This window comes from Xyrauchen texanus, chromosome 19, assembly GCF_025860055.1.
Source record: "Xyrauchen texanus isolate HMW12.3.18 chromosome 19, RBS_HiC_50CHRs, whole genome shotgun sequence".
Classification (NCBI taxonomy): domain Eukaryota; kingdom Metazoa; phylum Chordata; class Actinopteri; order Cypriniformes; family Catostomidae; genus Xyrauchen; species Xyrauchen texanus.
In genome coordinates, this window is record NC_068294.1 from 34,159,172 (window position 1) to 34,177,376 (window position 18,205).

Below are 18,205 nucleotides of genomic sequence, written 5' to 3' on the forward strand. Positions count from 1 at the left end.
CACAGAAGAAATCATGTTTAAAGAGACTGATGGTAACGCTGGTTTCACGTATAACCAATGCGCATGCGCAGTAAAGGAAAAACCAGCTCGCCACAGAAAAACAATGGCGACTGCCGTGGAGAACATCGTTAAAGTGTGAGTACATGTAGTTTTTTAACCCTTTGAATAAATGTCCCTTGGTGCTTTCAAATGATCACTGACTTGGGATGATTTTGTTATCGATAGTCGGACCTAAGTACAATGATTGTATTTGGTTAGCTGATAACGAAAATTGTGCTAATCATCTGCTCCCCGTTCATTCATTGTTTTCCATGAGATCAAAGCGCACTACAATGTGACTTCTTTTAAAATCACTAGCTAGTTTGCTTGCTTTCTTCTCTATTTCCGTTTCCTTGCCCTGTTATCAAGGCAGACGTATTTTTAATCTATACTTGTGTTTTGACCAACAACTAACAAATGTTAGTGCAACTCATAATAGTACATTGATATCCATTGTTTGCATATCAGCATGTTGTGGCTCACCAACTTTAACTTAAAAAGCTTACCAGTCATGTTCCTAAGATCCTATGACAATGATTTAGCAACTAATTTGTGGATAATTGAACTAAGTTATGCATTTAGTTGTCTGTCTGTAATCAATATTACATGTCCATGTTAGAACTTTACATTAAATGTGATTCTCTCTTGCTGTTTGGTTGTGTTTCCGGACAACAGTCTTGGAGAGCAGTACTATAAAGATGCTTTGGAACAGTGTCACAGTTATAATGCCCGGCTGTGCGCAGAGAGAAGTATCCTCATGCCCTTCCTGGACTCCCAGACTGGAGTGGCTCAAAGCAACTGCTACATCTGGATGGAGAAGAGACACAGGAGTGCAGGTTCAGTATTGACACAATATACATACACCAGTCTTTATGTGTAATTCTTTAAATAACATACCTAATTTATGATTGCCTCTAGGTACTGCACCAGGACAACTGTACACATATCCAGCCCGCCGTTGGAGGAAGAAAAGAAGAGCTCATCCACCAGAGGATCCTGCTTTGGTTTTTTCTCCACTCAAAGCTGGTATTTTATTATAGAACTTTTATATTACATTGGGAGCCGACATTATGATTGAATGATTATCTTTTGTTGTGTTACCTTATTCACCAATACATTTAGAAGTTTTACATTGAGGGAGGCCTGGGAAGCTCAGCAGGTAAAGACGCTGACTACCACCCCTGGAGTCGCAAGTTCGAATCCAGAGCATGCTGAGTTACTCCAGCCAGGTCTTCTAAGCAACCAAATTGGCCCAGTTGCTAGGGATGGTAGAGTCACATGGGGTAATCTCCTCATGGTCACTATAACGTGGTTCGCTCTCAGTGGGGCACATGGTAAGTTGTGCATGGATGCCGTGGAGAATAGCATGAAGCCTCCACGCGCTATGTCTCCGCAGTAACATGCTCAACAAACCACGTAATAAGATGTGTGTATTGATGGTCTCAGACGCGGAAGCAATGGAGATTTATCCTCTGCCACCCGGATTGAGGCAAGTCACTACGCCACCACGAGGATTTAGAGCGTGTTGAGAATTGGGCATTCCAAATTGGGGAGTATTACATTGAGATATTTCAATCAGAGAACAAATTTTACATCAGGTTGAAAATAAACAAATCAAGAGTTGGGTTGGACTTTAGACATTAGACTTGATCTGAACTAATCAATCAAATTCTAAAATTTATAACCAAATGAGTTAAAGAAAAGTATTTTTTTCCCTAAGCTGAGCTCGATTTGGGAGTGAAGAAAGATGTCTTGGGCCCATTAGATGGTAGTAGTCTGGAAGCCTTACTGAAAGGAGAGACCCTGGATAAAAGGGCGCCTACAGAGCTCAGGCCACCAGAGGAAGAAACCAGTCTGGGTGAGATCACGGGAACCAGTGCGGCCAGCAGCCACAGTGGCTCCACACGTGTCAGAAAGGTATATGCCAGTGGAGTTGTTCAATATCGCATCTGCTTTGTTCAGTGTACTTTGGACTCTGCTCATAATAGATGGGTGTTCCTATATGAACGCATAGGCTGACAGTTTTTGTCATTCTCAGAGAATCCTTGAGCCAGAAGACTACTTGGATGATCTGGATGATGAAGATTTTGAGGAAGAGACTCCAAAAAGACGAGGAAAAGGAAAGTCGAAGGTAACATGTGAACGTATGCTGTTACCAACATTATATATAGCACATCATTAAACCATATATAATTTTTTTATATTTACATTGATGCGATTATCCTTTTACTGGTAATTCTTGGTCAAGAGGGACAGTGATGTGAAAGATGCTGTTTTATGTCAGAGTCGAGGAGTTGGAAATGGAAAGAAGAAATTGGAAGCCGCTGCAGCTGCCCAAGAAGATCGGGACAAACCATATTCTTGTGACAGTAAGTTTGGGCCTTGTTCTGCACCTTTGTGGCAATAAAATTTTTTTTTTCGTAAAGTCCACTTCTGTAAAATTCCGTCTTAATTTAGTTCTACGTTACTTTTTTTCCCCCAACCTCTTTCTTACCCTTATGATAAATGAGGCTGTTTTTACCACTATGCCTAGGGATGGGGAATCTTAAGGAAATTTATGATTCTGTTGATTTAACAGATCCAGTAATGATTCTTTTTGTACTTTCGAGGAATAATTATTTGGAAAGAATTCTTATTGCATTTACTGCCCTCAGCAGCAGGACTGGACGATATAGAGATAGTTCCACAATATTTTTATTAAAAAAAAACTAAAAAATATCATTTATGATATCTGACTCGCATGACACCGAATGAGCCAAAGCAAACTGTACTCACATAATTTGCAAAGACTTCTGTAAATGTTTATTGTACAAGTTCTCAAATTCAAATCTACAAAGCCTCGAATTTTGCAACACTTTTTTACCTTCCAATGCATGGTCTGTAGCCATGCTGTAAAACAGAGAATGTTGTGAAAACAGTCTGTTGAAAAATGTATCCAAAACCACAGTTGACATCGTTAAATGCAATGTAATTTTAACTATGGCATATCACAGCTCAACTAAAGGGATGGTCACACCTTAACGACGACACTTGAGGGACCACTGCAGCCAAATAGGGTGTGCATTTATGAGACGGGAAATCTGAACATTTACTAGCCAATGGCTAGTAGTAATTTTTTACTACTCATAGTGCACCCTGTCGTTCATCAGGGTGTGGCAAGTTGTTTCGTTCCAAATAGGCATTGATATGTAAACATGGGCAGTTATGTTAATGAGCTTACGGTTCTGACATCAATTCAATTAAATTGTCTGAATGGCCCATTTTTGCAGCTTAGTTTGATTAAAAGGTTTTTAGTTAAAATGCATCTGAACAGTACATCAAACTCATGTTTTCCATGATATATTCTCTTTAACAACACCATTTTATTGAAATAATTGTCTTGTTTATTAGTCTGTGGAAAACGCTATAAGAACAGACCAGGGTTGAGTTACCACTACACTCACTCTCACCTGGCTGATGAGGAAGGAGAGGACAGTAAAGAAGAACCTGAGATTCATACACCTGCACCACGAGAAGAAACCAAGAGTGAGTTTCTGTATTATTTATTCATTCATAAGGGAAGGTCTCCATACTGTACAGTTAACTAAAACTGTAAATAGAAAGACTGAAGAAGTACAAAACTAATGCACAGTCCTGACACACTAGTGGCACTGTTGTGCATTGTTATTCAGTTTAATAACCACACCATATATTTATGTTAACATATCCTTATGACATAAATATATTGCAGATGACATTGCAATCAGACAAATATTGGACACTTTCTCTCACAGCTAGTCATATAGATCACAGCTTTCGTTTTGGATTGTAAAATTGCTACATTTAAGAAAGCAGGATGACAGTTTATAACGTATTTGTTATTCTGTCATTGTGCAGCCCCTAAGAAAGGACCAAATGGCCTGGCATTGCCCAATGACTATTGTGACTTCTGCCTGGGTGACTCTAACATGAATCAGAAAACAGGCCAGTCTGAGGAGCTAGTGTCCTGCTCTGATTGTGGACGTTCAGGTATGTGACAGAAATTTCAGTTGCACTCAAAATCTCTACAATTAAATGCAGACTACTCAAACATGCCCTTTTTCTTGCATTGCTCCTCAGGACATCCATCATGCCTGCAGTTCACTGCCGTGATGATGGCAGCTGTGAAAACTTACCGCTGGCAGTGCATTGAGTGCAAATGCTGCAATGTTTGTGGCACATCTGAGAATGATGTGAGTTATGAATCACGCATATCATATCCTCCCACTGTGGCCCTATTTATGGCCCTGGTATTAACATTTCATCCTAAAAGTGTGCATATGCACGCAAGTACTCCAGAACCAAAATTCCCTTTACAAACCCCAGTTAGTGGAAGATTGTCCCACACCCTCTCCTCACCAAAATAAACATATATGGTGCGTACAATGCGCGTTTCACTATGCAAAACCAGGGGTTGCATTAACCCGAAAATTATCCTTCATTTACCTCTTTTTAAAAAAAATAAAAAAAACACTTACAGATCATTTTAAACCGCTACAGTGCATCAAGAAATTATTCACAGCGCTTCACTTTTTCCACATTTTGTTATGTTACAGCCTTATTCCTTAATGGATTATATTCATTATTTTCCTCAAAATTCTACAAACAATACCCCATAATGACAACTTGAAAGAAGTTTGTTTGAAATCTGTAAATGTATTAAAAATTAAAACAATCACATGTACATAAGTATTCACAGCCTTTGCCATGACACTCAAAATTGAGCTCAGGAGCATCCTGTTTCCACTGATCATCCTTGAGATGTTTCTACAACTTGATTGGAGTCCACCTGTGGTAAATTCAGTTAATTGGACATGATTTGGAAAGGCACACACCTGTCTATATAAGGTCCCACAGTTAACAGTGCATGTCAGAGCACAAACCGAGCCATGAAGTCCAAGGAATTGTCTGTAGACCTCCGAGACAGGATTGTATCGAGGCACAGATCTGGGGAAGGAGCATTGAAGGTCCCAATGAGCACAGTGACCTCCATCCGTAAATGGAAGACATTTGGAACCACCGGGACTCTTCCTAGAGCTGGCCAAACTGAGCGAACGGAGAAGGGCCTTAATCAGGGAGGTGACCAAGAACATGATGGACACTCTGAAAGAGCTCCAGCGTTTCTCTGTGGAGAGGAGAAACTTCCAGAAGAACAACCATCTCTGCAGCACTCCACCAATCAGACCTGTATGGTAGAGTGGCCAGACGGAAGCCACTCCTCAGTAAAAGGCACATGACAGCCCATCTGGAGTTTGCCAAAAGGCACCTGAAGGACTCTCGGACCATGAGAAACAAAATTCTCTGGTCTGATGAAACCAAGATTGAGCTCTTTGGCCTGAATGGCAAGCATCATGTCTGGAGGAAACCTCATCAACTGGCCAATACCATCTCTACAGTGAAGTATGGCGGTGGCAGCATCATGCTGTGGGGATGTTTTTCAGTGGCAGGAACTGGGAGACTTGTCAGGATCGAGGGAAAGATGAATGCAGCAATGTACAGAAAACCTGCTCCAGAGTGCATCCTTGATGAAAACCTGCTCCAGAGTGCTCTGGACCTCAGACTGGGGTGAAGGTTCAGCTTCCAACAGAACAACGACCCTAAAAACACAGCCAAGATAACAAAGGGTGGCTACGGGACAACTCTATGAATGTCCTTGAGTGGCCCAGCCAGTGCTCAGACTTGAACCTGATTGAACATCTCTGGAGAGATCTTAAAATGGCTGTACACCAACTTTCCCCATCCAACCTGATGGAGCTTGAGAGGTCCTGCAAAGAAGAATGGGAGAAACTGCCCAAAAATAGGTGTGCCAAGCTTGTAGCATCATACACAAAAAGACTTGAGGCTGTAATTGGTGCCAAAGGTGCTTCAACATATTATTGAGCAAAGGCTGTGAATACTTATGTACATGTGATTTTGTTTCATTTTTTATTTTTAATACATTTCAAACAAACTTCTTTCACGTTGTCATTATGGTTATAATTTGAATGCGCATGATGTGCAATATTGCACTTGTATGTGTCTATACAGTACTGTGTTATGATGAGACCTACAGAAACGGCTAACCACCAGTCCAATGGTCCGAATGAAAAAAAACTCTCTATGTGCAATATACTGTATTATTGTAGCTGACTTGTTAATGTATTTATATCTTCTACGCCAGGACCAGCTTCTGTTCTGTGATGACTGTGACAGAGGATACCACATGTACTGCCTCAGCCCTCCCATGTCTGACCCTCCAGAAGGTACAAACATACAGTTGTGATGATGTAATCTCTGTGACCGTAAATAATGAATTCTTAAATGATGCACATCCTGTATCAAAAAATCTAATCTACAGTACAGATTGCGTTTAATATCTTTCATGTTTTGCAGTCATCTGAAGCATTGTAACACGACCAGGTGGTATGAATTTATTACTGCCCCAAGAATTGTTTTAAAATCCTGATCATCATTAGACAATTCTCTGCATATTTTTGCAAATGAGTAAAGGAGGATAAGGATAGAATCAGAATATTCTGTTTAGCACTTCCAAAAATGCAATGGTCCTTAAACGTGGAGCGATTAGTTTCGGATAAACAAATATTTTTCATAAAATCTGCCATGACCAAAAACATAAGAGACATCATATACTTTGTAAGTAGTAGCTGAAGTTATGTGGTTACCACTGGTGATTCATAAATGGTTTTATCATGTCTATAGGAAGCTGGAGTTGTCACCTGTGTCTGGATCTTCTGAAGGACAAGGCCTCCATTTATCAGAGCCAGAACAGTTCAATGGAGTGACTGAGTTACTATGAAGAGTGCAGCTTGAAGAGAACACACCAAAACACTTTTAGACTGTCGTGAGATTTACAGCATGGTTGATTTGATTGTTGGAGGTGGAGAGACAAATAAATCTTTTGCCCTAACATAGCCACTGTTTTGGGTTTATTATGTCATTGTGACTTTGCATATCTACACATTACAAGTAGGGTCTTGAATGAACGGAGCACACAGAGGTGAAAGTATGAAATTCAAAACACTTCATGTATTATTTGCAGCATTACCATATTCCTTAATGATGACTATATATATATATATATATATATATATATATATATATATATATATATATGCTCACTCAAGACACATTTGTTTACAAATGGCTTAATCCAAGGATGTTATTGATTTAAATATTAATTTGTATAAGGTGTGCATTTCTGTTTATCTTTTGTCGTATATAATTATTTCTTGTAAGTTGTGCTTTCAGGAAGTAATTGTGCCAAGGTCCAGATTCAAAAACCAGAAGATGGTGCTGTTATTCTTATTGTTATTCTGTTTTTGCTGCATTTTCTGGATTTACTCGTTTATTTGTTTTACTCCCTCAAAAAACACTCTCACAAGGCGGGTTATCTTTTGTAGTAGAATTTTGTATATGAGATAATCAGTATCTATTATTGTTGACTAACCACATTGAATTATTGTGAGTACTGTATTGTTTTTGGTATTTCATATCGGTTTGTATTTTGTATTGAATGTAAATGCTGTATTTTGCTGTATTTTTTATTTACATTTTTCATATTGGCCTTTCCATAATAAACATACATGTAACCGATTAAATATTAATTTTCTATCTTTTTTTTACTTTTTTGTTACAGCTGCCAAGCCGCTAAATAAAATATAGATTTCTTAGTGTATATACTCTATATCTATATCATGATAATTGGTAGTTGACAAATAACATCGACATTGATTTTTTTGTTTGTTTGTTTGTTTTTTACATCACTACTCAGGTTAAAATGAATATTTTAGGTGTTGTGAACATTTCACCATTATTAATATGCTTTAAAAAAAATTCCAGTCCACTTAAATTAGTTCTAGTTCTGAGGTGTGACAGATTTATATGTAAACATACAATTATTCCATGTAGTCTCTTACTTAGATCATTATGCATGCAATTTTATGAACTTGTACTAAGTGTTAATCATTTTTTTAAGCAAGCCACACTTTTACAATTTGAAATTGCATGTCAACTACACAAATACAAAGATCATCTGTTAAACAGTTTATTCTAAATAGCGTAATACAGTCAAGTAATTTCTAAACATTTGTAATGTTTGATGTGCAGAGCAAGGATATGCTTGGCAATTAAAACTTGAAAACTGCTACCTGTCCTGCCAGTACTCTCATTTCACAAAGTTTAGACAACTTAAAAAGGAGCTACAATTGATGCATGACTCAAGGATCTCGAAGACCCCACACACTCTCTGGCATCATTAAAAATCTGAGTTAATTGCCCTGAACTAATGATTGGTCAGCCAGTGTTGATTACTCCAATTCATGAGAAGAGAATCCAACTTTTTTTAAACATTCCCTCCATCCACTTACTGTACAAAGCCACTTCCTGCTGGTGTCCATCTGATCCCCTTCTTTTAATCTTTCCATCTATAGAGCAGCAGTACCATGAATGTAACCCGGAAGTGCTTGTTGCAAAGAGCATAGCGGACAGGGTTGACTGTGCAGTTCACATAAAAGAGCAGTATCCCAGCTGCCACAACCCCTCAGGAACACAGTGCTCAAAGAAAGTAGACACCAGGACCATGATGTTGTAGGGTGTCCATGTTACAATGAAAGCCAGATGAATTGCAAAGAGGGTCTGGGCCGCTTTCTTCTGAGTCCATTTGTGGAGGGCTGTACGTAGTGAGTTGGGTATCTGGTCCCTCTCCCTTTGTTTATTCTACCACGCCGCTGTTTGGTGGGTGATGGCGGGACAGATTGTCCTCAGTCTCTTCTGCCTCTGTGGGCTCTGCTCTGTCTATGGTCTGACTTCTTGAACACTGCTGGAATTGCTATGACAAGAACTCTGAGAGACAGGAATCATATTATAAACCAAAATATTGCTTATTTGATTAAAAAAAAATATATTTGTGTTTTTGTTTTATTACTATTAGCAGTTCACTTCATTTTAAATGATTTAGGGTCATTCTCACAGAACAATGCTATGTGTGTGCGATGTGTGTCCCTATGACTAACTGATATAATTCAAAGGATAGTTCACCCAAAACTATAAATTCAATCATCATTTACTTACTCTCACACCATCCCAGATGTTTGACTTTCTTTTTTCGCTAAAAAAAATAGAAAAATATCTCAGCTCTATAGGTCCATAAAATGCATCTGAATGGAGGCCAGAACTTTAAAGGTCCAAAAAGCACACAAAGGCAGCATAAAAGTAATCTATATGACTCAAGTGGTTAAATCCATATCCATATTTTTTGCGCATACTGCCAAATACTGGACGGGGAGGAAAATTTATAGCATTAAATTACTTGAATATTGAACTGTTTCTCACCCACACCTATCATATCACTTCTGACTATATGGATTTAACCACTGGAGTTGTGTAGATTACTTTTATGCTGCCTTTATATGCTTTTTGGACCTTCAAAGTTCTGGCCTCCATTCACTTGCATTGTATGGACCTACAGAGCTGAAATATTTTTCTAAAAATCTTAATTTGTGTTCTGCAGATGAAAGTCTGGGATGGCATAAAGGTTAGTAAATGATGAGAGAATTTTCTTTTTTGGGTGAACTATCCCTTAAATAGGATACTAAACTTGGACACCTTATTTGTTAGACTTAATGCAAAACAAAACATGAATTTGTTTTTCATCAGATTATCAGTAATGTGGTTGTCCCTTTTTATCACCATTACATTTTAATGGGTTTTATAGAATACATAAATTTAAATGGTTTATTGAATTTAAAATGTCCATACTTTCTCTCTTTTTTTTTTATTTTTTTTTTTATAGAGCATTGTCTGAGAAAATGCAGAATTTGTCTTTGTTCTTGCACATTCTGCTCAACCTTGTTGTGCTGTGATGTATCTCCCCTCAATAATATTGGTTTTATCTTTCTGACATTGGCTGTTCTAAATGTGATCATAGGCTCAGATAGGAACTGTACTGAGCACTGACCTTCTGGAACAGTTCTATCACCCACTATACTGCCAGTACAAAATAGCCTGTGTCCTGAAAATATATGCTACACATCAAGATGTGCTACCGATTCTATATTTGTATAGTTTTTGGGGTTTGTGTTTGGGGTAGGGTTAGGGCTTAGTACAGCCTCACACCTATATCACACTATCTCATAGTTATGCTGGTAGCACATCATGACAGGTATTATCTGCATGACAATATGTGCTACCTAGTTTATTTTTTTACACATTTCATACACAATCAGCAATGCTGCCCTTCTGTAGGTTCTAGTGGCCAGATAGGTCAGAGGTGACGGTCACATGACAGAGAGGTAGCAGTCAACGCTGATGGCCAGAATGTTCATAACAGAAGTATTGCTGGCCACATATATAGTCCACAGCCAACCAGATGTCACAGGCTAGGTTACCTAAAGTCCATCGGCCAATCAGGGTGTAGGTAATGTAGACGTTCATTGAGATGGCGTCCAAAAAGATGATGACCAAGATGTTGCTTATAATGGTGATGATGAGGGAGATGGGACAGTTGCAAGGGTGATCATGGCTAAGTTTCCAAGTGATAGGACCAGAGACAAGTGCATCTGTCCCGTTTGTTGAGCTGGAGAGGTTCAGAGTGAGAGTGATGTTCATCATAAACTGAAGACTGCGGAAAAAGTGAGATTATCTTTGTTCTTTTAGAGCCGGACATAGGATTTGCATTGGCAATTTTATTTATTTTTAAATGAATAATTTGTTTACTTCATCTCTGTAGACAAATAAGACATTTACGTGCCTTTGATTCATATTTTGTATAGCCTATTTATAACCAGTTGTGTAGTCTAAGGCATTCGCAGACATATGCCGTATGCCCATCTGTCTTTCTTAGGGTTTTGCGTATGCCCACCTGAAATGTGGTGGGATGATATATGATGATTTATGGCCAGAACAACGAGTTTTGACCCGGAACTTTTCAGTCTACTAACGCGATGCCAGCCAACTCTTATCATGTGCCTTTTAATTGGCTGACAAATTAGAAGTGTTCCATTTCCATAACTTGTGAAATATGATTATTTACTGTTCACAATATCAAACAGTCAAATAATTGTGCTGATCGGAGAGCTCGCGAGTAGAATTCAACACATAATGTTTCACTCACATATCAAAATAACATCAAGTAAAAATCATCAGAAATAGCTTTAGAGTTTATACACGTTTTCCTTGTAACTTCATGAAACACAAACAGAACTTAAAAACAACAGTTGCTCCCAATTGAGACAATTGCTTGAATGGTCTCGAGTCCAAATACAATGTGACAGAACGCATAGATATTAAAATAATCTAGTAAAACACGACGCTACCTCAGATTTCGTTGTTATTACACTTAAGAGAGAAGCAATACACATAAAAACAAACAAATGTTTATTTAATACCAGGACAACAGAACATCACATGTTTGTCTTCTGTTATTAATATGAGTAATGATTATGTAATTAATTAGATTTATGAATATGATTTGGATTTATTTACAAATTTACAGTTTGGAATAAATATGAAAAACAGTACTTATATAAACTTGTATTAATATATACATCTTTATTTAACCTTTGTATGGTATTGGGGTCAAAAATGACCCCCTTTGATCGGTGGCATGAGATTTCGGGACTTTGCTGACATTACCGATCTACGCACACAAAAACTGCTGGATTCTGTTGGTGTGGTTGTGTGAAAAAGTACCTTTCATGGTGTTTTACACAACATTGGAAATGAATGGGAAAGACTAGGCCTACATGTTTTTTTTTGTGTGTGTGTGTGTGTGTGTGTGTGTGTGTGTGTGTGTGTGTGTGTGTGTGTGTGTGTTTTTTTTTTTTTTTTTTTTTGGTTTGTTGTATTTTTTGGTCAAATAAAATCAATAAATCCGCCACAATTCAGAACAATTAATTTATGTTAATGTCTGTTTATTGCTGTTGGATTTCTTGGCATGTTTTATTTCTTCTTATTATTTTAACGAATTGTTCAATTGGGATTTTTGAAACAAATAACACGTGGCTAAAATCTTACTCTAATCTTGTCTTTGTAGTACCATGGTATGTAATAATTTATGGAACATCATTGCAAAAACAGACACTTCAAAACACCTAAAACAAACAAAAAGCTAAACTGTGACAGAAATACTATCGTGAATGTTTTTTATGGTATGGAATGTACTTTATTGTCCCTGTTATGGGAAACTTGTGGTGAACTCAATAAGTAACATTTTTCCATTTCATAACATCACCCGAAAAAGATAATAAAATAACAAAACAAAGGGTACATCAAATACACAACAATTCAGCATACATTTCCATCAATCATAAAAAGTATATCTTTCAGTAAACGCATCTAATAACATAAAAATTCAAAACACGATAGAAGCATAGCCTACAATCTGCATCATTTGGCATAATTTAGCAATTAGCAATAATGTCTAAATATATATCTAAATGGTTAACATGTTTAAGAACTAAAAACAAATCAGTTTGCCACAACAAGACATATGACTGGACCTCTGCAGCCACCTGCTGGTTATATATGGTTATTTAACTTAATTTTACTTAAAAAAGTAAATGGCTTATGGAGATGGCATAAATCTGCCCCTAATGCATGGCATAGTCTCCAAAAATATAATTGAAGACTATAGATCTTCACTGAAGTGAATTTAACATAAAAATACGTTATTTTATATGCAAAGTTTTGTTGTTCAAATTAATTTTGAGGTAAATAAATACCACAACAACAAATTTCATCTGACAGTAATGACAAATAAATTACTACATTGTTAAACATAGAAGAGAACTGCACCTTTAAAACATATTTTTGTGAGACTGTTGATTCTTCTACAATTAATAGAAAAGAATGACGAAAGTCAGCATGCATTTCTGAGTGGTATTTCTGTTCAGAAGTTTCTGTTTTGAGATACTTCTGCAGAAGTTTGTTATTATTCTGACATTACTTTAATTACTTTTAATCTTTTTTCAGTTCAATTACATATCAGATATTTATAATAACATTACTGCATAAGTACAATGTATTAAATTAGCCTATAAAGAATCAAAACACAAGTCTATTTTATTCCAGCAGACATATTAAAAAAACTGTAGAAGTAACCTTAACTATCAATAAATTATCTAAATATTTCTAAGTGTAAACAGGTGTTTATTTCTCCTAAAAAGCCTGAAAAGGCCTGTTTGACTAACATTGTAACTTAAGTTGTATACTTTTAATTAAAGATAAAGGCAGTATCCAATTATAAAACATGGTTCTTCTGCATCAAAATGCCGTTGTTTGTAGATTTGGTTTTGTTAAATGTTAAGTAAAGTAAATGACATCAAAAAAGCCTTTACATTTAAATTAAGATTTAAAGGTTTAATTCAAGTCTGAGTATATAACCCTTGCTGTTGCTGCTAAAGTAGTACGCTAGTTTACCATTTGCCTCTAGCTGAACCCAGGCTAGACACTGGATGCTGTCACATGGACACCTACTGTATGACAGGCAATTTAGGTGAGTTAAACTCACATCCTGGGGAGCAATGAACCAGCAGCTGTTTAGCTGGGCAGGAGAGAACTGGAGTATCACATAGAGAAAAGCTCAGAAAAGCTATGGCCATAATCAGAGCACTACTGATAAAGAGGCATGCAACCCTGTCTTTCCTCAGATAAGACCCGGAAAAGCTGATTATTCCATCCCTGGTCTCCTTCTCTCCCTCTCTCCCTCTCTCTGTTATTCGCCTTCCATTGTGGCTGGAGGACAAGGTCTGTTATTTTTAGAGATGTGCATCCATGTTATCTGACTTGTTCTTTTCAACGCCTCTGAAGAGTGGACCACTATTGTAACTGTGTGACCTTTCTCCCTCTCAGGGTCCCGTGAAATTATATTCATTTCCACAGTAACTAATCACTCTTTTGTGTTAATGCAATGCATATATTTTATCTGTAAGCAGATGCTAGCTCAGTGGTACATGTTTACTGATTTGTGTGGAGAGGCCAGAAAGATGCCCAAGGACAAACTATTACTCATTTTAAGTAAGCAAATCTAGATCTCCTTTCCTCTTCCATACAAGTCTGTCTCTATGTCAAGCAAATTGTGTGATTCAACACACTTAGCACAGCCCTTTTGTGTTGTCAATCAAGGGTGACAAACTCTTGTGGGTACAAAAGTAATTTTATATATATAAAATGGTATTGTGAGGATGTATGGCTATATAAGTTCCTGAATAGTGGATGTGAAATTACATTTTAATGTAGGCCTATATCTTAAAAACTGCACGTAATTGGATAATCAGTCATCACAATGACAAAAGTCCCACTGAAGCATGCTAATTTATTGATCAACTCTGAAAAACTATTTTCATAATACCAGTCAGTTAGTTCAACTGATATATTTTTTACAACCTCAAATGGTTATTAAATAAATTATTTAATTATTGACCATTGCAGTGCAAATAATTACCTGTCCAAGTAAAAAAATATAGATTTATTTAAAAAAAAACAGGGGGCTATTAAACATTGTTATTTCAGAACTATTCTATTTAATTGTTTTATGCTGAATAATTACATATTTATTTATTTTTAATAAATGTGTGGAAATAAATCTTAGAAAAGTGTAACACATAAACCCAAAATCACCTTTGGTTAAGCATATAGGCTATAAGTATTTTTGTTGTTGTTGTCTTCGTTTTCGTTTAAAATCCTATAATTAAAACGTTTTTTGTTTTCTCTAAAAAAAATGAAATTATTATATAAAAAAACATGTATAGTGATAATCATAATTTATACAAAAAAAATTATAATTATTATATATATATTTTTGTCTATAATTTTGAGATATTTAAAGCCTTGGATTTATTTGGCTAGTGAATAATATTAATAATAATAATAATAATAATAATAATAATAATAATAATAATAGGGCCTAAATATAATAATGTAGTTTTTCAAATGTCTTTTTAAAATAATATTAATAAAATAATAATAATACTTATTATTATTATTATTACTGTTGTTATTATAGGCCTACTTTATTAATTATTATTTAACCGCTATTGTGTTATACCAAACAAACGATGATTGGTTGATACAGTTCTGCAAATCCTTTATTTTTCGAAAAGTTCACATATCAAACCTAGACAAACAACTGAATACCAAAACCTTTTGAAGTATAATTTTTGCGATATCTACATGCTTTATGGTTATTTACACAAAGAACATAATTGCGTTAATGTAAATTAACGTTGTAACACATTTCCCGTTCTTATAGTTTCAGTCTATAGCCCTACCAAAGTCAAATGGGACACAAAAAAATAGACTGATCTGAAAGAAAGAAAGAAAAAAGAAAGTTAGAATGATAGAATGATTGATACAGAATTGTTAGAAAGAAAGAAAGGCAGGCTAGAGTCAGAGGCCTCATAACACATCAAGTGAAAAATCATAAATAAGATACAAGTTGTATATTTCACGTGCTGTTAATCTCTCATAATTCAACTCAAGTGCAAGAAAATTATTCATACAAAATGCAAGTTACTAAAGCGTGAAAAATGAACGAATTTGCTTCTGATCTACAATTTCACGAGCAGATCTAAACCATCCCAGATTCTGTGATCTTCAGCGAGTTACAGTCACCAATTGCGAAAATGTCAACTGAAGTCATTCAGGCAGTAATGTTCGTCTTTTAGAGACTTTTCACCAAGCTCGGATGCCATGTAGTGAGGATACCCCGCTGCTGGACTGAAATGATGCCTGGACATTATTTAGATCCCCAACTCCAAAGTTCATGTAATTATTGTTTGACTGTGAGGATTGGATGGCAGACATGCTCGATGGGTAGTTGCAGGAGTAGTTCGTGTTGCCCGGACTCGGGAAATTACTAAAGGCAGGGTAAGTGTTATAAGTGAAATGATTGAGCCCTACATTGTAAGAAGTGTTATAAGTCGACGTGTCTACCAGGCAGGGTTTCCCATCGCGAACCAAAACCGGCACCGAGATGCGTCTCGGAGGCGCGATGCCCACCATCTCCAAGGTCTGGTCCTGACGCTGCCTCTTGCACTTATAGCGTCTGTTCTGGAACCAGATTTTCACCTGTGTGGGTGTGAGTTTAAGAACGCTGGCTAGATGATCTCTCTCTGGTGCAGAAAGGTATTTCTGCTGCTTGAAGCGTCGCTCCAGCTCGTACACCTGTGCTTGAGAGAAAAGTACGCGAGGCTTCCTCCTTCTCCTCTGTTTGGGGCGATCAGGATCATCCAGCTTTAGATCTTCACTTGGCTCTTCTTGACAACAGCTAATGTCTAAAAAAAACAAAAACAGGTTAGATTGTTAAAATTCATTGGGACTAATAGGAAATAGCTGTAAAAGTGGTATTCTGCACATTTTACCTTAAAGATTGCTATCTGATTTAGCCCTTAAAATGAAAGTTTTGCTGTTATAATCTAATGTATGTGGTGTTGTTAAATAACATTCTTGACTTGAATAAAACCAGTTAAATTTAGATGTTACCACACGAAGAACATTAGGTTCGTTTTTTTAGTGTACCTATGGCATAGGCTACTTTGTGGTAATATAAAAATACTTTGTATGTCTAAAACAATATAGGCTAGGCTACTTGTTTAATCACAACCAACTGAAAACTCATAAACATACATATATATATATATATATATATATATATTATTTTTTTAATATTTTTGTATATTTATATATATATATATATATATATATTTATCATATATTAGATTATATTATATATATATATATATATATATATATATATATATATATATATATATATATATATATAATCTAATTAAAATGACAAAAATGAAATGACGCATGTACAATTGGCATAATAATTCATAATAAATAAGAAGACCTATATGCAAATTGTATTGACGTTTAGTTTTCAACATTTCCAACTACACCGAAAAATTGTTGCCTTGTAGTTGTACCTTAAGGGTATATTTCTACTTGTTCTTACCATTACATTACTATTGTTGAGGTCACCTTATATGTCAAATTGATTCAGTGAGATTAAATAAAAGTTTTGACTTGAACAAAGCTAATTAAAATATTACCACTTAAAGCACATTTTTATGTTGCCTGAAAAAAAGTCTAGCTATTGCATAGGCTCGATTTATCACCTTTTTTCTCCTTTTCCTCAAATGTGTCATCCGTCTTTGCGTCTTTAACATAGTCCATTTCTAAGAAATTCTTCCCATAAAAGGCAGCAGACCCGAAGTTCAGTGGGCTGTTTTTGTTGGCTTTGTCCTCCTGAAGGTCTTCGCCGAAAAGAGTGGCTGTGGATGGCATGTCCATGAACTGCTCTTGTTTGAAAGTGGACATCATGCAGGATGAGGTCGGATTAAGGGCACTGTCCAGCCGCTGAGATATGTCCAGAGAGACCATGTCCTCTTGATTCTGCTCCAGGTTCAATATGTCCCGCACTGAGAAAGGAGTGGAAGTCATCTGACTGTAAAACATTGCCATGGACTATGAGAATCCTCTTTAGCTTCTCACTTTCGTGCAATCCAGTTGGCATTTATCAGGGTGTCTTGTCGTTTAATGAATGGGGATCATCTGTTGTGTTTGGAGGCATATAACCACTTTCATCTTTCTAATAACACCTCAATACACACCTTCGGGGTCTATGGTAGGTCGAAGTAAAGACGTTGGGAGGCAGAAAGGCGGGGTTAGCTCCGCTTAAAACATTTTAGAGCTTCCCATTGGCCAGACAAGTTCCAACGACACACAGCCTAATATTAAAATTACTCGTAAGACCTCCATACAAGTCGATGCATAAAAACATCTACCAATTAAAGCAACTTTACGAACACATGCAAATGACTTTGTTGTTTACTAAAACGCGTCAAGTTATTTTTTAAAATGTTACATGTCGAAATAATCATCCATACAAAAGGATATTTCTAGTTTCTAGTTTCTAGTAGGCCTATTTATTAGCCTATTATTATTATTATTTTGTGTGTGTGTTTGCAAAGTGTTAGTGCTTGCATTAGTGATCCAGATAAAAGCTTCTTCTGTCTGTCAGCTCTGAAATTTGATTTGAATCACCACTCTTCATTATAAGAGGCTGTAAATGGCCCTTTTGGACATAACGGAGCGCAAATTTGTGCACTCAGTTTGTTTGCTTTCCTCTTAATTGCTTAATCCA

The 18,205-nt window shown here is 36.4% G+C and overlaps 3 protein-coding genes across 3 annotated transcripts in view; 1 reads left to right on the plus strand and 2 right to left on the minus strand.

The window, feature by feature from the left end:
- The window catches only part of LOC127660143 (stanniocalcin-2-like), a 264,689-nt gene that overhangs the window by 214,046 nt on the left and 32,438 nt on the right, over positions 1-18,205 (minus strand). The window lies entirely within an intron of this gene.
- Positions 82-7,644, plus strand: LOC127660142 (zinc finger protein ubi-d4-like). The gene is made up of 11 exons (XM_052150238.1): positions 82-135; positions 715-875; positions 958-1,065; positions 1,760-1,956; positions 2,078-2,170; positions 2,324-2,408; positions 3,430-3,564; positions 3,916-4,047; positions 4,138-4,250; positions 6,218-6,299; positions 6,757-7,644. The coding sequence occupies exons 1-11, from the start codon at positions 104-106 to the stop codon at positions 6,837-6,839; spliced, it is 1,221 nt and encodes a 406-aa protein (XP_052006198.1). The 5' UTR covers positions 82-103; the 3' UTR covers positions 6,840-7,644.
- On the minus strand, positions 15,127-17,678 carry LOC127660144 (homeobox protein Nkx-2.5-like). The gene is made up of 2 exons (XM_052150240.1): positions 17,178-17,678; positions 15,127-16,328 (listed from the first exon to the last, which is right to left on the minus strand). Exons 1-2 carry the CDS (start codon positions 17,521-17,523, stop codon positions 15,727-15,729), a joined length of 948 nt encoding a protein of 315 aa, XP_052006200.1. The 5' UTR covers positions 17,524-17,678; the 3' UTR covers positions 15,127-15,726.